Source organism: Terrapene carolina, unplaced genomic scaffold (assembly GCF_002925995.2).
Source record: "Terrapene carolina triunguis isolate 2854851 unplaced genomic scaffold, T_m_triunguis-2.0 Scaffold132, whole genome shotgun sequence".
Lineage (NCBI taxonomy): Eukaryota > Metazoa > Chordata > Testudines > Emydidae > Terrapene > Terrapene triunguis.
In genome coordinates this window covers 5,005,103-5,030,919 of record NW_020664483.1, presented here as the reverse complement: position 1 = coordinate 5,030,919, position 25,817 = coordinate 5,005,103, and the positions used below count along the sequence as shown (strand labels likewise).

Genomic DNA, 25,817 nt, shown 5'->3' with positions numbered 1-25,817 from the left:
GGAAGCTCCGGGGAGCCGCACCCATGGCCAGCGCAGAGAGAGCTGGCTGGGGGGATGATCACAGCTGCCCGTCCCCCGCTCCACCGCCAGCACCTAGTGGAAGGGCGAGTCAGCGCTAACCCCGCAAGGGCCCGCCCCAGGGAGGGGCCTGCCCACTACCGGGAGCCTCACTCAGGCCGCCCGCCATATTGGATGCGGGCGGAAGCCCGTACCGAGGCGTGGGTGCCCTTAGCCGAGATGGCGACAGCAGCCAGGCCATGGTGCCGCCATGTTGGGGAAGGGCAAGGTAGCCGGCGAGGCGCTCGCGCCGCCATCTCGTTGGCGGGCAGCCCCGCCGCTGAGCTGGCCTTTCGGGCGCGGGCGCTGCCGGGACAGGGATCGTCGGGCGCTGCGAAGCGGAGCCGGCAGCGCTACAGCCCCGCGGGCAGGTGGGTGCTCGCGACGGGGGGGCGACGGGGGGGCGGGTCCCGCCAGGGCCCCCTGTGCTGAGGCGGGGGAGGAAATGGGAGAGGGGGTCCCCCAGTGCGGGAGAGGGCGACGGCGCCCCCCGGGCCAGTGGGCGATGGGGGGAGGGGGTCCCCTGGGGGGGGGGGGGGGGTCCCCCCAGTGGGAGATGGGGCGAGGGGGGTCCTCTGAGTCAGGGGAAGGGGTCCCCGTCTAGAAAGGGATGGGGGAAGGGGTCCCGCCAGTAGGGGATGGGTCAAGGGGGGGTCCCCCGGGTCAGGGGCGGGGGTCCCCCTCCAGTAGGGGATGGGGTGAGGGGGGGTCCCCTGGGTCAGGGGAGTGGGGTCCCCCTCTAGTGCGGGATGGGGCAAGGGGGTCCCCCCAGTGGGCAATGGTGTGAGGAGGTCCCCCCGGGCAGAAGAGGCAGTCCCCACTAGTGGGGGATGGGGTCAATTTCCCCAGGCCACTGTAGGAGGGGAAAGGGCCCCACTGTTGCTTTTGGGGCCATCTCCTCTACGATCTGGGAGCTGAGTAGGGCTGCTCTACCTGTCCAGGTTCCCCAAGATCGTCCCTTTTCTGAGGTCACTGCCCCGGGAATCTGTCCGGGTGTTCAGTGCACGCTGCCAGCTGCCCAGCTTGATGGGCTCAGGATCATTCTGAATAGTGTGGTGTTTTTGCACTTCAGAGGTGGTAACTCTAGGGCTCAGAGAACGGGGGGAGGATCCCCTGGGCCACTGTTGTGGGCAGTGAAGGAGGGACAAGGACCCCCCACGTCATTGATTCTCCCACTCTGGGTGGGGGTTGGTGTGAGGCCACCGTGTTGCTGTTGGAGTGGGATGGGGGAGTCTCCCCCAGTATGGGGTTGGTGTGAGGGTTCCCATATCACTGTTGGGGAGAAGATGGAGCGATCTCCCCCAATATGGGTTGGTGTGAGGGGCCCTGCCTCACTGTTGCATTTTCTGTGTAATTTTTGGTAAACCTTTATTCTCTTTCGCAGAGGAAACAGCTAAAATTTCTCCATTTTTAAAAATGTTTCCCTGATCTCCTCACTCTCTAGCTAACACCCACAGTCCAACAAACTTCACAGAGACCTTCTGTGAACATCTTGGATACAGGCCACATTTAGAACTAGAGAGGCAAGGCGTTCCTCTATTAACCCAGGATAAGCTAACTTCTTTACGTCAGCTCCTGTTTTGTGATGCTGTCAGCCTGCTTATCTGACTCACAGGCTCTGCTCAGTACAGAGACACTGGTGAGGGTGTCATGACGTTTAGATGCAGCTGAGTGGCTCACGGGAGAGAGCTCTGAACCTTGGGGATGGGGGTGTTGAACATTGAGAGGAAGTAGTACTGTGTACTGGGTTTGAGGATGCCTCCTCACATCCTCAACCGTGAAGACCGATGCAAAGAATTTATTTAGTTTCTCTGCAATTGCCTTATCATCCTTAAATGCTCCTTTAGCATTTCCATCGTCCAGTGGCCCCACTGGTTGTTTAGCAGGCTTCCTGCTTCTGATGTACTTAAAAAATTTTTTTTGCTATTACTTTTTGAGTCTTTGGCTAGTTCTTCAAATTATTTTTTGGCCTTCCTAATTATATTTTGACACTTCATTAGCCAGAGTTTATGCTCCTTTCTATTTTCCTCATTAGAATTTAACTTCCACTTTTTAAAGGATGCCTTTTTGCCTCTCATTGTTTGTTTCACTTTGTTGTTTAGCCACAATGGCTCTTTTTTGGTTCTCTTACTAGTTTTTTTAATTTGGGGAATACATTTAAGTTGAGCCTCTATTATGGTGTCTTTAAAAAGTTTCCATGCGGCTTGCAGGGGTTTTACTTTTGGTGCTGTACCTTTTAATTTCTGTTCAACTAATCTCATTTTGGTGTAGTTCCCCTTTCTGAAATTAAATGCTACAGTGTTGGGCCATTGACCATTAATATGTATATGGATCCTAACAGGGACTAATATGGTCTTGCTTTTGAGTGGGTCTGTATTTTCTGGGATGTATCAAGGATGGTGGGCAGTTTTTTATGTGTCAGGAAGGTGCTCTCATATGGGATTCCCCAGGGTTTCGTCTTGTCATGTCTTGTTCAGTGTGTGTGTGGTGCTGCTAGAGAGTTTGGTAAGGCAGCAGGAATGATGATGATTTCTTCAGTATGCTAAAGGAACTCAGCTCTCTTTCCATGTCATGTCCTCTGTAAGATGTGTTCAGACAAATTAGTGTCGGACAGAGATTGGGACATGGATTCACATTAGGGTGACTGACCCGCAACCCAGCTGTGACTGAGAGAATGCTTACACTGGGTATGAGGGAGACATTTCTTCTGTCTGCACCTCTGCTTAATGGTTGTGTCTGTGGTTGGTTTGTAAGGGCACCTGAGGATCTTTTTATCTCCACCGCTGCTACTGGAGTCCCAGATGGCAGTGGTGGTCAAATGTATTTCTTACTTGCCCTTGGTGAGGATGTTGTGTCCTTTTCCTTTTGGATACAGACTTTTTGGCCTGATTAGCCATGCCTGTGTCACCTGTAGGATCGATTATTGCAATGCACTTTACATGGGTCTGCTACTTGCAACCCTTCAGAAATTGCAGCCGGTGCAGAATCTGGCTGCCCGGCGCCCGCATCTCAGGGGGATTTCACATAGGGACCATGTTACACGACACTCCATGATCTGCATGGCAACCAGTGATTTCCAGGTGAAACACCACCTTACATTTCTACCTTGAAAGCCCTAAATAGTTTGGGGTCTTTTCGACACGTGCTGCCACAGAGCAGAGATCATCTGAAGTGCTTGGGCTAACAGCTCCCTTTCCTGCTATAAACAGGGGAGGGTTGGTAGCAAGATGTCCTCTGTGAAGGGTCCTGCGTTCTACAACTTGCTTCTTCCTTTGGTCCACCCCATTTTCATTTGGTGACTTTCAGGCTGTATTGCAAGCTTGACCAGTTTTCTCCAAGCCTTCCATGGGGTGGCTTGCGGCCCAATCAGCACACAGCTGCGACCCACATGACGTTATCAGGGCCATACCGGTAGTATATTTACAGTAACTCCTCGCTTAACGTTGTAGTTATGTTCCTGAAAAATGCGACTTTAAGCGAAACGATGTTAAGCAAATCCAATTTCCCCAAATAATTAATGTAAGGGGGGAGGTTCCAGGGAAATTTTTTTCACCAGACAAAAAACTATATATTATATAGATATACACACAGTATACGTTTTAAACAAACAATGTAATACTGTTCACAGCTATGATGATTGTGAAGCTTGGTTGAGGTGGTGAAGTTAGAGGGTGGAAGAGGGGGGGATATTTCCCAGGGAACGCCTTGCTGCTAAATGATGAACTAGCACTCTGCTGAGCCCTCAAGGGTTAACACGTTGTTAATGTAGCCTCTCACACAAGGCAGCACGAACAGGAGGGAGGGGAGACAGCATAGCAGACAGAGACAGACCCACACCTTGTGTGTGGGAGAGAGAGAGACAGAGATGCACACTGCCCCTTTAAGTAAGCTGACCCACTCTTAAGTGTACTGTCTTTTTAAGTGGAGCAGGAAGTGGAGACAGCAGCTGCTGCCCCAAGCTCTCTCTGTCTCTCTCCCTCCGTGTCCACTCCCTGCTCTATATGGAGAAGGGGTAAGCGGGGTGCAGGAGCAGCGGGGAGGGGGACACCCTGACATTAGCCCCCCCTTCCCCTCCTGCACAGCAAGCAGGAGTCTCTGGGAGCGGCTCCAAGGCAGAGGGCAGGAGCAGCACATGGCAGTGGGGGGAGGGACAGCTGAACTGCCAATTGATAGCCTGCTGGGCAGCTGCCGCACAGGGAGCTTAGGGGAGCCGGGGGCTGCCGGTCCACCCTGGTTCCAAGCCCCCACCAGCTAGCTCCAACGGGCTGCTCTTCCTGCAAGCAGTGGACAAAGCAGGCGGCTGCCAAATGACGTTAGAAGGGAGCATTGCGCACCTTTAAACGAGCATGTTCCCTAGTTGATCAGCAACATAACAACGAAACAACGTTAACCGGGAGGACTTTAAGTGAGGAGTTACTGTACTGTACATAACACAGAGAGAGCTGCACACGTGGCCCACAGTAGTAAGTGGGTGGAGAACCACTGGTCTGGAAGCTGTGGGGCTGAGCTCGGCAACAGAGTTGGGGAATTGGGGTGTTTACCGCAAAGAGATGCTCATAGTTAATGGGGAGTAATCTTGTTGTGAGGGTGAGGTCTACCTGTGGCCTTTGGGATCTGCTGATTTCAGTTGGCTCCTAAATGTTTATTTGGTAGCTTGGCCAGAGCACTAGGGGAGCTTCATAGGTGTGGATGTACTCATACTGGCTCCCTTTATTGTGGGATTGACTAATTTTATCATGTAGGACCTGATCCTGCAGTGGCTTGTGTATGTGTGTAATTTACTCATGTGAGTAGTCCCACTGTTGGGTGTCCACCTTTGTAGAGATTCAGGCTTTTGATGGTATTCTCTTTAGGGCTGGAATCTTGTCGTCTTGTGCCTATCTGCCAAGTGCTATGCTCCCTTGTCGTGCTGTTGCTCTAGCGAGTGGTTCCTGAATGAACATGTGTCATATCGGTTGTCCTTTCTTTCAGAACCTTGAAGATTCCATGGCGACGTATCTGGAGTTCATTCAGCAAAATGAAGAGCGAGACGGGGTGCGTTTCAGCTGGAATGTGTGGCCTTCCAGCAGGTTGGAGGCTACAAGAATGGTCGTACCCTTGGCCTGTCTACTGACTCCCCTGAAAGAACGTCTAGACCTGCCGCCTGTACAATATGAACCAGTGCTTTGTAGCAGGCAGACTTGCAAAGCAGTGCTCAACCCGCTTTGGTATGAATTTCTGACTTCACTCTAACCTATGAATGTTAACACTGGATGGAAATAGAGCTTATCGCAATCTGTTTTTTCTGATCTCCATCACTTTCCTTCCCCGTCTCTCAGTCCAGGGCCTGTCCCAAGAGACCCTTCAAATTAGGTGTCCTGGAATTTTTAAAACACTTGTGCACTTAGTGATAAGTAAAGAACGCCAGTCTCTTAGTCAGGGCTGTCAGAGTGAGAAGGAAGCAAAAATGGGGTGCAGAGGCAACTGATTATCCGAGGTCAGGGGGTAGCTATTAAAGGAAAGCCAGCACTGGTGTGTAAATAGCTACATTATAATCACTGAGACATTGACCTTGTGTAACGTTAGTGGTATGCAACTTAAACTAAATGAAAATCATGCTTGATGCCTAGAGGCTGCAGTGATGGGCATATTAGTAGAGCCCTGCGAAGATACAAAATTTGTCTCTGCATCCAATCCACAATCTGCAAAAATGGTCCACATCTGTGGATGTGGATATCTGTGGATATAAAGCAGTTATCTGCAGATTTGCGGGGCTCTACATATTAATTAGGACCAGGAATGTCTGAAGAGACTGATCTCTGTGCTTTTGGTGGCAAAGTGGGAATTTGAATCAACGCTGTAGTGCTCCTGGATGTAGGTGAGGTTTGATGTAAGTAGAAAGGTTTTGTTTGTGGGTGTGCTTTTATTTTAGGGGAGGAAACACTTTCTGTGTTCTCAGACTCCAATGATGGTCTTATGGACATGCATGTCTGCTGACAAGTATTGGGAGGAAGGTGTTGCCAGTGAGATCAACAGGAAGTGTGATTGTAAAGAAAGACTATAGGAAGGAAAGTACATCCAAGTGTTACTGCACTAGCCTTCACACTGTAAAATTACAGAGGCTACGGGGGCCAAGCTTTTTGGAGCAGGGAACCATCATTTTGTTTGTACATCCCTTGCACGTTAAGGTCCTGCTCCAAGTCTGTGGGTCCTAGGTCCTACTGCAATACAAATAAATAATAGTAATATTCCACTGACTTGTGGCATCTGTTAACTATCAGCTAGTTACGTGTTGGGAGCAAAAACACCAACCCCAAAACACAGTCTGAAAATTGAGAGGTGACTTTATTCCGATGTAAGTACCTCCACGGGGAGAAAATACTGGGTACTAAATGGCTCTTTAACCTAGTGGAGAAAGGCAGAACAGGAACCAGTGGCTGGAAGCTGAAGTCAGACAAATTCAAATTAGAAGTGAGGCACAGATTTTTAACAGAGAGAGTGATTAACCATTGGAACAAACTACCGAGGGAAATGGTGATGCCTTTCTGAAATAGATGCTTTATGTTCTCTTGATGTCTTCAGATCAAACCTGGGTGTCTTTTTTCTTTCATCTCAACTGTAAAGTCTGGTAGGTGTTTGGCTGTAAAATTGATACCTTTATACTAAATGTCCCACCTTTCCTTTCTTATAGTCAAGTTGATTATCGTGCCAAGCTCTGGGCCTGTAACTTCTGTTTTCAGAGAAACCAGGTAGGTTGGGAAAGTGCTTCGTTTTCTCATTATCTTCTCTATCCACTTCATTCTCTCTTCATTGAGTATTCAATTGATAGCATTGTGACGATGTGGTTCTGGCGGAACCCAACTGAGAGTGCCAACTCAGGACAAATTGCTCAAACAGGGCAGTTACAGCCCTAGGCTGGGGTTTTTCCACCTCTAAGGCAAACCAAACCAGCCAGACTAAGAGGACTTCGGTCTCGCCCCACTGGCAAACCGCAAGTCTCACAAGCAATCTCCTAGACACTCCAGTTTCCCAGTATCACCACCAGTGCCACTCGTTATGGGGACAAATGGTTATGAAAACCAATATCCCAATATACACAAAAAGGTTCTCCTGATCCCAAAGGACCAAGCCCCAGACCCAGGTCAATATACAACTCAGATCTTTCCCACAAATCACGCTGTTGCCAATCCTTTAGAATCTAAAATCTAAAGGTTTATTCATAAAGGGAAAAAGATAGAGATGAGAGTTAGAATTGGTTAAATGGAATCAATTACATACAGTAATGGCAAAGTTCTTGGTTCAGGCTTGCAGCAGCGATAGAATAAACTGCAGGTTCAAATCAAGTCTCTGGAATACATCCCCCGCTGGGATGGGTCCTCAGTCCTTTGTTCAAAGCTTCAGCTTGTAGCAAAGTTCCTCCAGAGGTATGAAGCAGGATTGAAGACCAGATGGAGATGAGGCATCAGCCTTATATAGTCTCTTCCAGGTGTAAGAACACCTCTTTGTTCTTACTGTGGAAAATTACAGCAAAATGGAGCCTGGAGTCACATGGGCCAGTCCCTGCATACTTTGCTGAGTCTCAAGGCATATTTGCCTTCTTTCAATGGGTCCATTGTATAGCTGATGGTCCTTAATGGGCCATCAAGCAGACTAGGCAGAGCTAACACCAGCTTGTCTGGGATGTCACCCAGCAGCATAGCATAAGTTTGAAATACAGACAGTATAGAGCCAATATTCATAACTTCAACTACAAAATTGACACACACATATAGACAGCATAATCATAACCAGTAAACCATAACCTTGTCTAAGACACCCCATTTGACCCCCTTTATACAAGATTTGGGTGCCACTACAGGACCTTGGTTGCAACAATGATCTATATGGTCCCAGATTATATCAATAACGTCACAAGCATCCTCTAGCGAAGGGTAGTAAAATAAGCAGAAATCTCTGCTAAAGAGACTCTTCCCCATGGCCCCTTTCTCTTTGTGCACCCAGTTCAGCATTCTTTTTAATCGGTGTGATGTGAAAGCAGTGGAATGTCATCTCTTCTAGTCTTGGTTCAGTTTTGCAGTGGCTGTTTGCCAGTGCATGTGCTACAGGCAGCAGATCTGTAGTTATTTTTGTGCCTTACATTTACATCATATTCTTTGTGCATGTTGAGGCCAGTGCTCATCATTGTCTTTTGTTCTTCTGAGTATGAAACTTGCTGTGCTGGAAGTGGATGTCTGCTGTCAGAAACACTGTGTATCATCTGACTAAACTATTCTCAGTTGCTTTCTAATTGAATTGTGCTTCAGACTTATACACATGCTGCTAACCACCACTGCTATCCATAATGAAAAGCAGCGAAGAACTAATGCTGCATTTTATTCAGGTAAAAGAGTTTGCTGCTATACCAGGAAATAAGCAATTGAGTAACACGTACTTGAATATGAAAGCTTTCCTCCCTTGTACATCATCCAGCCTTCAGAATGCAGGAGATATCCCTGCTGTTGTAGATTTCTTCAAATAACCTGCACAGTTAACTTGCTTGTTCTAATCCTTGCTTCTCATTTTCAGTTCCCTCCAGCGTATGCAGGCATATCCGAAGTAAATCAGCCAGCAGAACTTATGCCTCAGTTTTCCACAATCGAATACATAGTGCAGGTAAGTGCATCATGGTCAAGCTTGGGATTCTCAGAAAACATTTGAAACACATATGTATGCTGGAAAATTATTCAAGATACCTTGAATAAAGTGTTTTCATGAGCAAAGTGCAGTTGGTCTTTAGATTAATTAAGCACAGTTTAAAACCCCTGTTGTTTTGTCTGATCTCTTGAGTTAAACCATTCACTTTTAGCTTTTTAATTTAAATAGCTTTCCTCTAAAATCTGTGTATACAACTTTACTGTGAAGACTGGAGAGTGGAAATGGATGCAGTTCCTTACATTTAGCATCCAGGTTCTCTATTTTAATTAAATAGAAGCCATACAAGTCATATTCTAAGTGTTTGTCTACACTGGGAAATTGACCGGAGTAGCTATTCTGCAATAGCTGTTCCTGAATAACTCCATATGCAGACACCCTTATTTCAGGACAAGAGTGCCTTGTTCTGGTTTAGTTTAACCCATTTCAGAGTTAATCTGTGTGTAGACAAGGACTGTGGCCCAATCCTGCCAGCCCACTGAGCAGTGGGTCTCTAAAACCAATTTCATAGTTGAAATAAGTCAATGGAGAGATAAGTGTCTCCCAGGTCTTTGTCCTGCCTGCATTGTGCTTTGTTCTTGATGCCTCCAGTCATGAGAAACGGTGACCATCTTTTGCTGATCCAGTTGCGGATCTGTTGTTGCTGTTCTCTATGGTTCAGGAGGAGCGCTGTGATATTCCCGAAACAAGATATTTTAACTTGCTGACTTTTAATAGATATTTGTGAATGAAAGACATAAGTTTTCTTATTTCTATAACCATTTTGATTAAAATATTTTGTTTCATTATGATAATTCCCAGCCCAAGGAGGATGGGCAGTGTGTGTCACTGAGAGCATATGCAGATTCATAGTAAACCTTTTTCTTTCCACAACAGAGAGGTTCTCCAACCCCACTGATCTTCCTTTACGTTGTTGACACGTGTCTGGAAGAGGAAGACTTGCAAGCATTGAAGGAATCCCTGCAGATGTCCTTGAGTCTGCTGCCTCCAGAGGCGCTGGTGGGGCTGATCACATTTGGCAGAATGGTCCAGGTTCATGAACTGAGCTGCGAAGGAATCTCCAAGAGCTATGTTTTCAGAGGGACCAAGGACCTGACAGCTAAGCAAATACAGGTATGATCTGCCTTCTCTTCCTACACTTAATCCAACATGTAATTCCATTTAGGTGTCTTACCATATTCCACCCTTTTCAAACTCTTGGCTTGTAAAGAGCAAATAGGAAGGATGGTCCAGTGGTTAGGGCACTAACCTTAGGGAGACTTGGGTTTGATTTCCTGCCCTGCTGTAGACTTCCTGTGTGGCCTTGGGCAAGTCACTTAACCTGTCTGTGCCTTGGTGTCTGTTAAATGGGGAGAATAGCAAACTCACAGAGGTGTATGAGGATAAATACATTAAAGATTGTGAAGCAGTTAGATACTAGGGGAAAGGGGGTAGATAAGTACCTAGGGTCGGTAGCTAGATAATAAATAATAGATCTGATGTTTAAGTAATCAAGTTTATCCTTCCCACCACCTCCCTCTGTCCCGTAGGATATGCTGGGTCTTACAAGGCCTGTGGTACCTGTTCAGCAGGGAAGACCTCTTCAGCCTCAGGAACAGCCACCTATTTCAAGCAGGTAAGTGGCTCGGCGAAACACACTATCCCAGAAGGGCAGGACAGAGCCCATGTTCACATTATGACCTGTAGGACCCAAGCCCCTAAATGCGGGTTTCGTAAAGGGAATCCTTTGTAAGATGTCTTGAGTTGTTCTCTAATTGCAATAATTTGTTTACAATTGTAGAGCTATATTGATGGGGTTTATCTGAGCAGCCTATAGAGCTTTCATAGTGGTCTGTTTCTTACAGACTCCAAAAATAGCGCCATCCAGGCTGGATTTCCGTTTGGAGCCAGCATTTGAAAACTTATTACCGTATATACTCGTTCATTAGCCCGTTCGTTTATAAGCCAACCCCCCGCCCCCCAAGATGGTTAGGTAAAAATAGCAAAACTGCATGACCCTTTCATAAGCCGACTCTATATTTCAGGGGTTGGCAAACTTTGGCTCCTGGCCCGTTAGGGTAAGCCGCTAGCGGGCCCAGACGTTTTGTTTTCCTGGAGCGTTCACAGGCACAGAGCCCCTCAGCTCCCAGTGTCCGCGGTCTGCTGTTCCCAGCCAATGGGAGCTGCGGGAAGTGGCGCGCTGGGAACGGTGAACCGCGGCCACAGGGAGCTGAGGGGCTCCATGCCTGCAGATGCTCCAGGTAAACAAAACAACAATGTATTAGATATTCAATTCAATGATTCCATAGAGTTTAAAATAATCAAATTTTGGTGTAGACCCATTTATAAGCCGACCGCCGCTCTTTGATGCGTCACTTTTTTACCAAAAATATTGGGCTTCTGAACGAGTATATACAGTACTTAGAGTGTAAGCAGAGACTGAATGATTAGAAAACAGCGGGAGTTTGTTTCCAGATTAAATTGTGTTTCCCTGTGTTGGGTCCCAGCTCATGTGCTCTCTTTCACTCACTCCTAAAGCTCTCGTTCCGTGGCCAGGTCTCCTATGCATTTTGGTGGAGTAGCTTTTCCAAGTCCTCATGCTATGTGTTCTTTGTATCTTGCTCTGATCAAATTGTTTATCTGTGCTTGTGCCTGTTGTTTTGAAAACTTCAGGTGTGAGAGGTGCATTACTTTGATACAGTTTTTGGCAGCAAAGACCAAACCAATAGGATTTATAATTGTTCATTTTGAATTCTTGCAGGTTCCTGCAGCCTGTACACAAGATTGACATGAACCTGACAGATCTTCTTGGGGAACTACAGAGGGACCCGTGGCCAGTGACTCAGGGAAAGCGACCCTTGCGATCGACTGGAGTAGCTTTGTCAATTGCTGTTGGTTTATTGGAGGTAATCCTAATTCACTCTTAATGTGCGATTACCTGGTAAATTAAAATCTTATGGGGTTATGCTGTGCTTGGCCAGTATGTCTCAGTATTTGAAAGACTTGGTCTGTGGCCTGATTGCATATCAATAGGGCCTACCAAATTCACAGTCCATTTTGGTCAATTTCACGGCCAGGGGTTTTTAAAATTAGTTAATTTCATGTTTTCAGATGTTTACATCTGAAATTTCATGGTGTTGTAACCATGGGGGTCCTCACCCAAAAGGTGGTCGGGGGTGGGGTGGGCCGCAAGGCTATTATAGGTCATGGGATTGCCACCCTTACTTCACAGCCAGAGAGGAGAGGACATGTTTTTCATGGCCGTGAATTTGGTAGGGCCCTACATATCAGACATGAGTGTAGTTTGTCACATTCCCTTAACTTTTGAAATACCTATTTAACTTTGTTATGGGAAAATGACCCAACTTGATGCCTCCTGGGGTGTGATGCTGAGGATAGTTATGCTTAAATAATATTTGAAAGATGCTTTGTATGAGAGCATTCAGGAATCTCAGAGATATTTACAACCAATATTTGGCTTTCAGATGCATCAGGGCCTCACCACATCTCTGTGGAATCATACGCTGGTTTTGTGGATAGATCACCTGAGGCACAGGGGGGAAGATGGGAGCTGATACAGTCCTGCTTCCTGGAGTGGGAGCATGAAATCTGACCTGTCCTGTGTTTAGAAATGGACAGTGGTGCCTCAGTCCCCACTATTCCATGTCAAGGCAGGAATTATTTATGAAGGGAGCACCCAAACACCTCCATCAGAATCAGCCCCCTGATGTGCTAGGTACTGTACACAGAGGTTGACACAGACCTTGCCCCAAAAAGTAGATTAAAAGTATTGCTGTCCTTTAATCTGCCCACCTCTAAAATAAGGCTTTAATTTTATTCTAGGGCACGTTTCCAAACACAGGGGCCAGAATAATGTTGTTTACAGGCGGGCCACCCACACAAGGGCCAGGCATGGTGGTAGGAGACGAACTGAAAACACCCATTCGTTCCTGGCATGACATAGAGAAGGACAATGCACGGTTCATGAAAAAGGCTACAAAGGTAGGTCTTGCTGTCTGCTAAAGCAAAGACACTGCTTCTGCTGCACAAACGATGTCGTGGACCTGCTGGGTGTAACCAGTTTGGGTGTCACGGTGTACGTGGTAGCAGCACAGTTTTACCAGCTCACGGCACTAAGCCACCCCTATGGAACCAATAGCTAATCTTAGGTCTGTATTGGTGAGCTGCGCTTCACCTTACTAACCCCTTTGTGTGACTTTACTAGTGACAAGCACGCTGCTTCTTCGTGGCCCTGAGTCCTCTATGCCCAGACATGGACCTGGGTCTCCCTCAGGGGTACAGATGCTGCTTTCTTCAGCCAACTACCTAGGTCAAAGTATAAGGCCGGGCTTTGTTCTGCCAGGTCCCAAACAAAAGGCTAAGTCCCTCAGTCCCAGTCTGCATCCAGCACAGTTCTTTCTCCAGAGAGCAAGAAGGTATTTTAGCATCTCTTCCTCAGCCGTTTGGAGAGCAGAAGGATCTGACCCTCAGTTCCAGGAGTATCCTAACCTGGCAAGAGAGAGTTTGCTTTTCCCGCTGAGAACCAGTCAGTCTCCAAATGCCTCCTGGGTCGTCTTGACACATCGCTAAGTGGTTCAAATGTGCTGCATTTACTCTGAATGTACAGTGTAGTTTGGAGATGGTAGCAAAGGTCATAGCAGTGAAAAGCAAGCTCTAATGCAGTGCTCGTTGTGTACTGTGGCTCTGGGATTTGGGGTCCTTACTTTAGGGGTGGTATGTCACCATTAAAATAGAACATGCTTTCCCCAAGGGAAAATTCCTGTGTCGGCTCCAGCTGTAGAACCCAAAGAAATCCTTACATGCCGGTTGGAATGTTTTAAAAGCTCTGCGTGCCCTTTGTCTCCACAGCACTACGAGATTCTAGCTAATCGCACGGCAGCCAACGGCCACTGCATCGATATCTACGCCTGCGCTCTCGATCAGACTGGCCTTCTGGAGATGAAGTGTTGTGCAAACCTCACTGGGTATGTCCTCAGCCCTGAGCAGTGAGCAAGCACAGCCCCGTCTTTTGGGGTGGAGGAGTGGGATAGGAAATGATTAGTTTGATATAAATGTATGGAGGTGAGCAATTGTCGTCATTTCCCTGATTCTAAGCATTAGCAGTCTGATCTTGTGTCCGTTGTATTCAATGGTAAAGCTGCCCTTGACTTCAGTAGTGCAAGGTCATACTTCAGGGCAGCTTGCATGGGATGAATTTTGATGCAGTCAGTGGCAAAGCAGATGTCCTGTTTAGAGAAGGGTGATTTAATGTTTTAACCAACTCCTAAACCCTGGATGCTGTCTTTTCCACAAACATGTTTTTTATTTCACTGAGACTTAGCAAGTCCAGAGGGGAGAGTTGAAAGACAGATTAAGCAGTCACATTATGAGCATAATGTTAAGTGCTTGCGCTGTGTCCTGCAAAATGAAATGTTCTGCAGGGACCAGGAGGGCTTGGTACTAGGGCACTGGATTGAAATTGCTTCAGGGTAGTAGCAGAGTTATAATTTCTTACGGATACTTGGCCTCTCTGAGTCAAGAAGCCAGTGCCAAGAGTCATTGCAGTCCCTAGTGGGCACGTATCCCCAGTCCAAACACCATCATAATTTGCACGGAGTAGCACCCTTGCTGGTGGCATTTGCAGAGGTGCCAACCACTACCCGGATTATTGTAGGGACTGCCTGTCTCTTTAATCTGCCAGTTGAGATCTACTGGGCCAGTTAACTGGGAAGTCCCTATGTTGGTCTTTCTGGAGGCAAGGTGTTTTTGATAGAAGACTCTTAGCTCTAGAATTGCCTTTCCTTGGTGTGATAGACCATCAGTCTGCGCTATTAGGCCCTATCCATTTACTCGGACTTTTTCTGAGGAGGTGAGATAATTAGAGGAGGATTTAGTTACTGGTTGTTCATGGTTTAGGGAGTTCTGTAATGTGTCAAGCATCATCACCGCTAGGGCATCAAGTAGTTTGTGAGTTAGGTGCACTGCATGCATTGGAAAATAAACAGATAAAGACAGAACTACTCTCCAGCCCTAGAATTAGGTTTCCCCAGTCTCCATTCTAGCACACAGATAAGGAACACTGCACTGCCATTGCAAGAACTGTTCTGTGGCCAAACAGACAACTCCCTGGCTGTCAATCTAACCCCTTTCATAAACACTTACTGTACTTTCCATTTCTGTGTTAACTCAGAACTTGCTCCTTTGTGCCCCGCCCCTCGGGGTGGTGCCAGAATGTTCAGATTTGAGGATTGGAATGCATCCATCCAGTAGCTAGTTCCTTACTTTGCAATTCACCATGGAAACTTTTTTAAATGGTGTCTGTCTGTCTGTGTGGTGGGTGAAGGGTAGGAGAGAGACATCCTTTGCGAGTCCGTTCCAGGTACTTGTTGTTTAGTTCCCTTGTCATTTTCCCTTCCCAGGGGTCACATGGTGATGGGGGACTCTTTCAACACTTCTCTCTTCAAGCAGACCTTCCAGCGGGTGTTTAGCAAAGACTTCAATGGAGAATTCCGAATGGCGTTTGGTGCTACGTTAGAAGTGAAGGTGAGAGATAGGGCTGATGAAACAGAATGAACAGATAAATCAGTAAAGAGCACTCTGATTTAACAGGTTAAATAGCTGGTTCTGTGTAGGATATAAACAATTAAATACTTAAGCTTATTTTGCAACATGCAACGTTTTAGTGAGTTATTTTAAATTTCCAGTGGCTCTCGGTGATGGAACCAGCAACCTTAGAGAGCGTGTGTGTTTTGAAACCACGCCTGTTTGGAGGGAATTCCAGCCCTGTCTTGAGGAAGTTCTAAGATCCTGACACTTAGTATCTTACCTAACGCCTCAGCCCTCCAAGCTGTTCCATGCAGGCAGATCCCTGCACTTGGTGCCCAGCCCCACTGACGTGAAGCACCCATGTCCCTTGGGCTGCTGGAAGGAAGGATATTTCTCTCTGGTCCCATCCTGGAGCCTGTTGAATAGTGAGTGGCTTGGCCTCTGCTACTCTCCCCTTCCCCTGCCTCCATTTTTGGCATTTTCCTCCCCACTCTGAATAGCTCCAGTGCCTGCCCAGGCTATTGCTTTTGGCTTTCCCAGGCAGCAGGAGAAAGAAATTGACCAGATTCTTGTCACTTTCACAGATAATGGATTTATTGGGGTTTTTTCCTTAGGGAAAGCTTAATCTTTGCAGAGATGAATGGCTTAGCCCTACTCGCCCACACTTGTCAAGTAGAATTTCCTACTCCCACAGGCAATTGTGGGCTTGTGTTTTTTGTTTGAAATCTGATTATGTAGATCAGAGGTTCTCAAACTCTAATTGCAGTGTGGCGTTCAGAGGAACAGTCACGTGGGCTACATTTCCTCCCCTTCATGATTGCACAACATCCCTGTGGCAACTGCAACACTAGCTGCCCTGGAAAATTAGTGGATGTGGTTTAGCTGTCTTTTAATGTAACTTAGCAGCTGGAAAGGAGGAGGAGAAGGCAGCCCCATGTGACCCGCCAGCTTTCTGCAGAGCAGTTTGGGAACCTCTGATCATCAATGTCTTTTCTGATTAAAGCTGAGTGGCTGATTTTTCTGTCGCTTCAGATGTGTACTTGGTTTGACTGATTTGATTTTCAAACTTTTCTGACCCTATTTTAGACTTCTAGGGAGCTGAAAATCTCAGGGGCTATTGGACCATGCGTATCCCTAAACGCTAAAGGACCATGCGTCTCTGAAAACGTAAGTCACCGACGTGGAAAATCTTTTATAAAGAAGTAAATAAGCAGTGCAAAGCCTTTTGGCTAGCCCTATGGTCTGACAGCAATGCCGGGTTCTGTCAAGGAGGAGAGACTGGTTTGGGAGTACTGTAGGGTTCATCTCCCCAGGCTAGAGGAAATTGGGTGCATTGTGGAGGTGAAGTGCTTGGTCTTTGAATAGGGGGGTGGTGGGGGGGGGTCTCCTGCAGGACTGCCCTTAATGTATCCCACGGATGGCTGACCAGTGGAAAGAGATGACTGGTGTCCTTGGAGAAGACAGCTGAATCTGGCTTCAACTGTTACACAGTAAAGCTTTCATTTAATTATTTGTTTTCAGGTTCATTTTTGGACTTTAATTAGTATCTAGAAGGTGTAAGATCCAATAGAGGGCACGTGCTGAGTCTTACCTTTGGTCAGAATTTAAAGTGATCTTAACTTATCCTGCACTAGAGAAAAAATCACTTTCTTTTGAACCTTCTCCAGGAACTTGGTATTGGCGGTACATGTCAGTGGAAAATCTGTAGCCTTGATCCCAGTTCAACTCTTGCCATATATTTTGAAGTGGTGAATCAGGTCAGTCCAGTTTTTTTCCTCATTTATGTACAGTTACAGCATACTGTTGTCTATAGTAGCCATCACCTGTCTAGTAGATCCACGAAGAGTAATTACAATGGTCCCTTTGTAACATATGAGATACCTATTAACAAGTTTCATAGCTAGAAAAAACAGTCTCACACAGACTGCATTCATGCTCCTACTTGCTCTACTGATGAAAAGCACTATATAAGAGCTAAGTAATAAATGTTTTTACCCTGCACAATGACTCTGTTGTTTCTCTCTTTTCTCTTCCTTACCTGTTATATTTATTCAGTCCTGCCAACTCCTTCCATGTGCTATTTTCCCACTGTTGTAGGGATGATAAACCGCTCCCATTCTTTATTGCCCAACTGTTAGCAAAGTAGCTAATGAACCCGCCACCCCCATGCTTACTCTGGGGTTGCTTAATACTCCTTATATTTTCCAGCAGCCCTGAAAAATGACATTCTTGAGCAGCGGGACTCAAGCTTGCAGTTATACTCAGGCTTGACGTATAATGCACTGCAGTTCTTTTGCTGTTCTGTAACTCTACCCTATAAACTCTTTATGAGAGTAACACTTTATTCCTCTGTTTTGCAGCACAATGCACCGATACCTCAGGGTGGCAGAGGCGCCGCGCAGTTTGTCACTCAGTATCAGCACTCCAGTACACAGAGACGCATTCGAGTAACCACCATTGCCAGAAAGTGAGCTCCATAGGCCTATCCCTACTGTATTGTAAATATAGTCTGTCTTTCTGAATTTTTCCAGCCATCTGGGTGGATTGGACGCAGGGTGTTTTACCTGTACAGCATGAGCCAGTTTTTGTACTTGGTAAAGATGAATGTATGTCGCACTAACTTTCCTATTATCAGTTGGGCAGATGCACAGAGTCAGCTCCAACATATCGAAGCGGCGTTTGACCAGGAAGCAGCTGCAGTGCTAATGGCTCGTCTGGGAGTCTACAGAGCTGAGTCGGAGGAGGGACCCGATGTACTGCGATGGCTAGACAGGCAGCTAATCAGATTGGTAAGTGTGATGGGCGAATGTCAGTGGGTTAAATCTGAAATAGTATAAACGTCAGTTCTGTCTACACCTAAAACGCTACAGCTGCCCTGCTGTCGCTCTTCAATGTAGACACTCACTGCAGGGACGGGAGGGGAGGGGAGGATATTGCTGTAGTTATCCACTGCCCCGAGATGTAGTACCTAGACCAGAGGTGGGCAAGGTACAGCCCGTGGGCCACATCCGGCCCGCGAGACCGTCCTGCCCGGCCCCCGAGCTCCTGGCCCGGGAGGCTAGCCCCGGTCCCCTCCCCCGCTGTCCTTCCCCCACCCCCGCAGCCTCAGCTTGCTCGCCCCACTGCCCTATGAGCTCCTGGGGCAGCGCAGCTGCAGAACCCGGCCTGACCTGGTCTCTGTGCTGTGCGGTGACAGCGGTGGTGGCAGCGTGGCCCGGCTCCAGCTGGGCGGCGCAGCTGTAGCACCGCCAGCCACCGGTGCTCCAGGCAGCGCAGTAAGGGGGGGGGGTGTTGGATAGAGGGCAGGGGAGTTCGGGGTGGTGGTCAGGGGGTGGGGGTGTGGATCGGGGTCAGAGGGAACAGGGGGTTGAATGGGGGCAGGGATCCCAGTGGGCAGTCAGGAAGGAGGGGAGGTTGGATGGGGCGGCAGGGGGCAGTCAGGGGCTGGGGTTCCGGGGACAGTCAGGGGAGAGGGAGAAGGGGTGGTCGGATGGGGCAGGGGTCCCGGGGGGCCATCAGGAATGAGAGGAGGGGTTGGATGGGGTGGCGGGGGGCAGTCAGGGGCAGGGGTCCGGGTGTGGTCAGGGAACGGGGATGTGTGTGTGGATGGGACAGGGGTCCTGCGGGGGGCTGTCAGGGAATGGGGGGGTTGGATGGGGCAGGAGTCCCGGGAGAATGGGGCGGCAGATAGGAGGTGGGGGCCAGGCCACGACCCCCCTCCCCTAACCAGCCCTCCATACAATTTACGAAACCCGATGCGGCCCTCAGGCCAAAAAGTTTGCCCGCCCCTGACCTAGACCAATGGAAGATTTCTTCCATCAGCTTAGTGTGTGTACCCTGGGGCTTAGATTTTTTCACACCCCCTGAGAGACATAGCTATGCCATGTAAGTTTCCATTTTAGCAGAATCCTCTAGCCCACATGGTTATATTACAACTCCAGACTGCCTCCAACTCTTCTACAGAGGCCAAAAGTCCCAGCTGCCTAAATCTCCAGCTGTGCCCCAAGGGCTTTTAGGGCTGGTCTATGCTAACAAATTAAACTGACCCAGCTACATCGCTCATGGGTATGAAAAATCTACACCCCGAGTGATGGACCTAAGCCGACCTAAGTCCCCGCATAGATGGTGTTAGGTCGATGGAAGAATTATTCTTTCGACCTAGCTACCGCCTCTTGGGGAGGTGGATTAACTACAGCGATGGGAGAGCCCCTCCTGTCACTCTGGTAAGTGTCTATCCTGAAGTGCTACAGCAGTCCAGGTGCAGTGCTGAAGCTGTGCTGCCATGGCATTTAAAGTGTACACATAGCCTATAATGCAGCTATGTTGTGTTAGTACAAAAATCTGTGGCATGTCCAATACTGAAAATGTGGGGTAAATGTAAAAGAAAAGTGAATTGAATACTAAAACAAATGCGAGGGGCTGGCTACTGCACTTATTTGCAGTGTTCATTTGCATATATCAGTCATTAAAACTATCAATTTTCAATGACGCTGCTGCAGAATTTCCAGTCTGCTGTCACAGAGCCAAGGAACATTGGGCCAGCCAGTGTTTCGTAGCATACAAGACACCTTGGTCATAATGAAGCCTAAGTGATGTGATATACAAAGCATTAAATGAGACCCAGCTATCAGATCATAACTGATCCAATAAAAAACATTAATTTCTTGGAAGCAATTTTTTTCCCTTTAGATATTTTGAATCTGACCTTTGTACAAAGCTTGTGATATGTATTTACATGCTAAAATATGATAAGTGAAGATGGAGTCCAATCATTACTCCAGCAATAGCCCCACACATTAGTGACTTAATTAATAATGTGATAAGAACATAAGAACGGCCATACTGGGTCAGATCAAAGGTCCATCTATGTCAGTATCCTGTCTTCCCACAGTGGCCAATGCCAGATACTTCTGAGGGAATGAACCGAACAGGTTAATTATTGAGTGATCAATCCTGTGTCATCGAGTCCCGGCTTCTAGCAGTGAGAGGTTTAGAGACACCACATTGTGTAATGTTTCTCTGTATTACCTATTGGTATTCTCTTCTTATTGGGTTACTCTGTAAAAATTCTTACAAATACAGAATGTGTGAAACAAACAAACAAACCCCCAGAGATTGAAATATACGCATTCCTTCCAACAGTGTCAGAAGTTTGGACAATATAACAAGGATGATCCGAATTCCTTCAGACTGTCAGATTCATTTTCTCTGTATCCCCAGGTAAGGACTCCGCTTTGTATAGATATGGAAATGTGGAAAAAGGCAGTTACAGGCAGAAATGTCAATAAAATACACAATCATGATTGTTTGATGATTTTTAAATTTGTTGTGATGCAAGTCAACACCCTGGCATGTAGTTAAATGCTGTAAACGACTGGTAGATGAAGCTTCCAAAGAGTTAATTAGAGGAAAGACTTTGGCAGTAACTTATTGTACATTCAGACTGGACTTGTGAATAGGGAGGTTAAAAAAAAAAAAATCCATTGATTTTTTTTTTTTCTTTTCTTTTCTCATTCATCTTTCTATGTAAATGTAGTTTATGTTCCACTTGCGACGATCTCCATTTCTTCAAGTGTTTAACAACAGCCCGGATGAATCTTCCTATTACCGGCATCACTTTGCCAGACAAGATCTGACCCAGTCCCTCATCATGATCCAGCCCATCCTTTATTCCTATTCTTTCTCTGGACCCCCCGAGGTAAGTCATTCACTTGCTGTGTTGAGCAGAGAGCTTTGGAACAATCCTTAATGGTGTCTAGTCAGTCATCACAATGGTATTGTTTTATACAAATAGTCCAGTTTGTATTATGGCCTGCCTTTAATTAGAGTAATTATTCAGAAAAATATTTGTATTTCAAAGACAAGGATATTCTTTTAAAATTCTAAAGTTGTGAACATACAGTGAACATAATATTATTTCGATGAGAGATTCTTGTCCAAGATCATTTCAGCTCAAACTCATGTTGTTGAAATATAGCTTTTCTACGCATTCTGTTTCCTGCAGCGGCTGGTATCTTTATGATTCGTTCCGCGATACTTGTGTCATTGGCTACGCTCTGAAATTTGCTTATTCAGACTGATTAGCACTCTATTGATTCTGTTGTGTACCGCTGCAGTACAGTTATCTATTGCACTGAACTTGAAGTTTAATACAGTTCTGAGGGCATCACGGTGACTGACTTCTCATCTGATCTTTCCCAGCCTGTGCTTTTGGACAGCAGCAGCATTCTTGCTGACAGAATTCTGCTGATGGATACTTTCTTCCAGATTGTAATCTACCTTGGCGAGGTAACGTGCAAATCATGTGTCTTTCTCTTGTTACCCTGCACCGTTACTGTGTGTGTAAAATGAGCTGTTTGAAAAGCTTGGGCTAGTGTAATGACACCAGTGTTAATACCCCTGCAATATTGCCTCTAAAGGCATGTCCGTTTTCAATGGCTCAGTTATCTGCTACCTGTTTTTCTAAGAGATTTGTTCTCTGCGAGAGATATGCACACAGATCTGATTAATATGAACGTGAGTTGTATGTACACCTGAGTCAAGCAGGAGGATAGATCTTTCAATGTTGTCTGAAGAAATCATCACCTTCCTGTAATGTTGCAATTTGAGCCAATCAGCTGTTTTGGTGAAATCTGTCCAGGGAAGGGGTAAATTTGTATGTGAGTGGAGCAGTTGTCAGGTATCTGTACCCTTATAAACAGTACAAGAAAATGACTACGGCCATGGTATTTAAGTCTTATTAAAAATTGCTATTTCTGAGTTTAACTAATGCTGTGCATATCCCTCATAAAAATGTATCTTTTGATAACCAATAGTTTCAATTTTATTTTCAACAAATTGCTCTTGCAGCTCTACAGAAATAAATGTAGATATTTGGCTGAGTTTCTCATCTTGTTAGTTAGCTCTTTATTTGGATTCAGGATTAGACAAATACAAAGTAATTGACTAAATAATAAAAACGTGTATCCTGTAACATTCTAGTCTTTTAAAGCAAAGACACAAAAGTTACAAAGTGAGGGGTAACATGGAGACTTCTCTCCTACTTTCTCTTTTTTCCTCCAATAGACGATTGCACAGTGGCAGAAAGCTGGCTACCAAGACATGCCTGAATATGAAAACTTCAAGCATTTACTGCAAGCCCCATTGGACGATGCCCAGGAAATATTGCAGACTAGATTTCCAATGCCGCGTTATATTAACACTGAACATGGAGGCAGTCAGGTATGGCAAAGCCTTATCCAGGAGCACATGTGTATTAGTTTTGAATGAAGCGAGTTCATAGCTTTAGGTTTAGTAATTAGCTGATTCTGTAGACTAAATAACTTTGCAGTAATTCAACCCTCAAAGTGCACAGCCTGTATCTATATCTTTCCTTGTGAGCCCTTACCACTAATAGTCTGTTTTAAAAGCGTACTTTAGAAATTGTTCATGGGACAGGCCTTTGAAATAAAAGGGTGCAAAAAAGAAAATGGTCAGATCAAATACTACATGGAGAATAAATGATTGTACATATCAAAACGTATCTAGCTTAGGTAATACATTCAGTGCAACTTGGTTTGAATCACACTGGATTAGAAACCTAGTCATGGCATTCTCTTTTCCATAGCCTATGGCAACATTCATAACTAGCAACAAGTGGGAATACTTGTGCCTCAAAAAAAAAGGCAACAAATGAATATAGTCCATATGCTGCTGGTAATAAGAAGCTATTTAGCTTTATCTTCCTCTTATTCCCTTCTCTGCTTATTACACCCCTATAAAAGCGGCATAACTGCCACATTAGTTAGCAGCAGTAACTGATGTCCAAAAATATTGGTCAAATGTTAGCTATTACAGTGATCAAATGATGCAATGGTTTTCATCTCTTGGTTACCATAGTGATATCCATAATAGTTACTGCCTTTGAACTTTAATGGGACATCAGTTCAAGTTAAATCAGAAAAATATATTCTCTAAACCAGGGCTTGAAAGCAAAGGCTAGCCAGACTGCTGTGGTGACCTGGGGTGTGGTGATAAGTCTTGAGGGAGTTGATATTCTTTATTTTAAAAACTATTTTTGTAATATATATATTTTTTTTTATAGGCCCGCTTCCTCTTGTCTAAAGTGAACCCCTCTCAGACTCACAATAATCTCTATGCGTGGGGACAGGTGAGTTATGGAGGAATTACTACTGTTGGAGGAAGGACAGAAGTGTGCATATATAAGATGCACACATTTTTTTATTTTTCCCCATTCTATTTGTTTTCTAATCACATAGCATTAGGCTATGAACAGTGGCTTGCTTTGTTCCTGTGGATTGCTTTAGACCTCTCCTGCTTCTCCCCTGGCTAGCAACTTTCACAGACATTGATGCCTTGAAGATTTGAAATTGTCATGTTTTGTGACAATGTAACAACGGAACTGACAATGGAATTGCTGGGTGTTGGCTTTGATAGTCATAGTATTTAAAAACGGAGAAATGTACAACTCAGTTCTGAGGAGCCAGATTTTCTTTAGAACCTAGACGTACATCATGTGTTCATTACAATAAATATCAATTGATTAGAATATACTAGCTAAACTAGATTAACAGGGAACAATTCAATGAACAAAAATAACTTGCACATTCAGGATAACCTTTTCAAACCTGGGTGTCTAAAGTTAAGCTCCTAACTTTTTTTTAAAATTTAAGATCCTAAATAAAGGTAATGTGATAATTAGTGGGAACAGTAATCTGATTGTTAGGTCCTGAGCACCTACAGCTCTTGCTGACTTCAGTGGGAGCTGCCAGAGCTCAGCAACTCTGAAAACCAAGCTACTTCGATTTAGGCTGCACTTCCAAAGCTTCAGGCAGTCCGGTTTGAAAAGGTTGTCCACAATATCTTATTGATCTACCCTTCACTAACTGGTCTGATACCATTAGATCACAGCTGGTTTACATTAGTACTCTGGTACTATAGAGCAAAAATATTAATAATAAATGAATCAATCCACCCAGGTATAAGGGTACCGCATCTGAATATACAGTGTGCTTGATTTTGTCACTCTCCATTCTTCCTCTACCTTTATTTTGTCCATGTAAACTCTCCAGGGCAGGGATACACAGGTTGCTTCATGAATAATAATAAATATTTAATTACTATATATTCTTTTGGGAATCCACAATATGGAATTTTATTGTTGCTTTTGTTACCAAGCAGCTTCTTCCCAATATATCCTTATGCAATTGATTTAGCGGGCAATTAGGATAGGGCACTGAAGCCTGACATCCTTTCAGAACAGTCCTAGTGGTAACCATGTTTGCTTTGTTCTTACAGTTATTTACTAATTTATTTTATATTATTGTAGGAATCAGGATCTCCCATCCTAACAGATGATGTTAGTCTCCAGGTGTTCATGGATCATCTGAAAAAGTTGGCAGTGTCAAGTGCATCATAACTTTGACTTAACAAGGAAGTGACAAAAGAAGCAAAGAATTACCGGGATCATGGTGACATTTAACAGTGTGGAAAAACTTAACTACATTCCTTTCCCTCTTTGAGATCAAGGCTTTTAAATATTACACAAAACAAATATTCAAGGGGAGTTTTGTACTTAGTTCTTTTAGTTTTTAATTTATTTGTATTCCTTTTTTATGTGATCTCTCTGAACTTTATTTTTTTCATACATTGCAGCCCAAGGATGTTTTAGCTGATATAGCTATTAATACATTTTTAGATTAATTTTAATGGCCTGTGTGTAAAATAATTAAAAAACAGTAACTTGCCTTTCAGCAGCTTCATCAGGTACCCGGGGGACTGTACTGATGAAAAATAAAAGTGGAGGAGGAGAGCATTAATATTTAGTGCTGGACTGAACTTGTTGTGTGTGTGTGTGCATGTATGCTGAGAGGTTGACTTTATCACACAATAAAGTACAATATGAACTTGAACTTTTTCTTTGTTCTGGAGATCTTAGAATGCTTCATCTTGTTACTTCATCATGTTAAGACTCAGACCTGCTCCTGTATATAGGGTTATGTTGATCAAAAACACAAGGACTCTATCTAAATTACCTTTATTAATTTCCAGCTCTGTTATCATCTAAATTGACTTGCATTGACTTGTAATTACAGGAATTTAATACTGGCTTTGTTGAATGTAACTCTTCTTTTATATAGATCAAAAACTAACATTTCCTGCCCAGAATATCAGAGAATGAGGTTTTTTTCCAGACTTGTTAATACATCAAGAGTCTCTGCATTTCATTTTCCCTCCTCAAAACCGCTGATATGAGCCAAGAATGAAGAATGTGTCTATAGCTAGATTTCACATCACAAGTGTGTCGCTACTGGTAAAATGCTTTGTATAGCTCCCTATGCGTAAAATCTAATTTTAACACATGCCACGCCCTTGAAATGCAGTTTGAAAAGTGACTGTAAAAAATGGCAGCATGAGCTTTCATGGTCTTTCAGTGATTTCCATGTTCCATGTGCTAACCATCCTTGGCATTTCTACTGTGCTTTACATCTTCAAAGAATGTAGGCAATAATTAATCTTCACCACATCCCTTAGATATACTTGAAGCGTGTGACCATGTCCCCTCT

At 45.2% G+C, this 25,817-nt stretch overlaps 1 protein-coding gene across 1 annotated transcript; it reads left to right on the top strand.

The window, feature by feature from the left end:
* The first annotated feature begins 349 nt into the window (after window positions 1–349).
* SEC23B (SEC23 homolog B, coat complex II component) lies at window positions 350–25,643 on the top strand. The gene is made up of 20 exons (XM_026653185.2): window positions 350–428; window positions 5,029–5,264; window positions 6,728–6,785; window positions 8,602–8,688; window positions 9,604–9,840; window positions 10,257–10,342; window positions 11,468–11,612; window positions 12,550–12,708; window positions 13,576–13,691; window positions 15,126–15,249; window positions 16,339–16,419; window positions 16,920–17,009; window positions 17,613–17,719; window positions 17,888–18,041; window positions 20,395–20,472; window positions 20,789–20,950; window positions 21,454–21,540; window positions 22,318–22,473; window positions 23,336–23,401; window positions 24,581–25,643. Exons 2-20 carry the CDS (start codon window positions 5,044–5,046, stop codon window positions 24,668–24,670), a joined length of 2,304 nt encoding a protein of 767 aa, XP_026508970.1. The 5' UTR covers window positions 350–428; window positions 5,029–5,043; the 3' UTR covers window positions 24,671–25,643.
* Window positions 25,644–25,817: the final 174 nt, after the last annotated feature.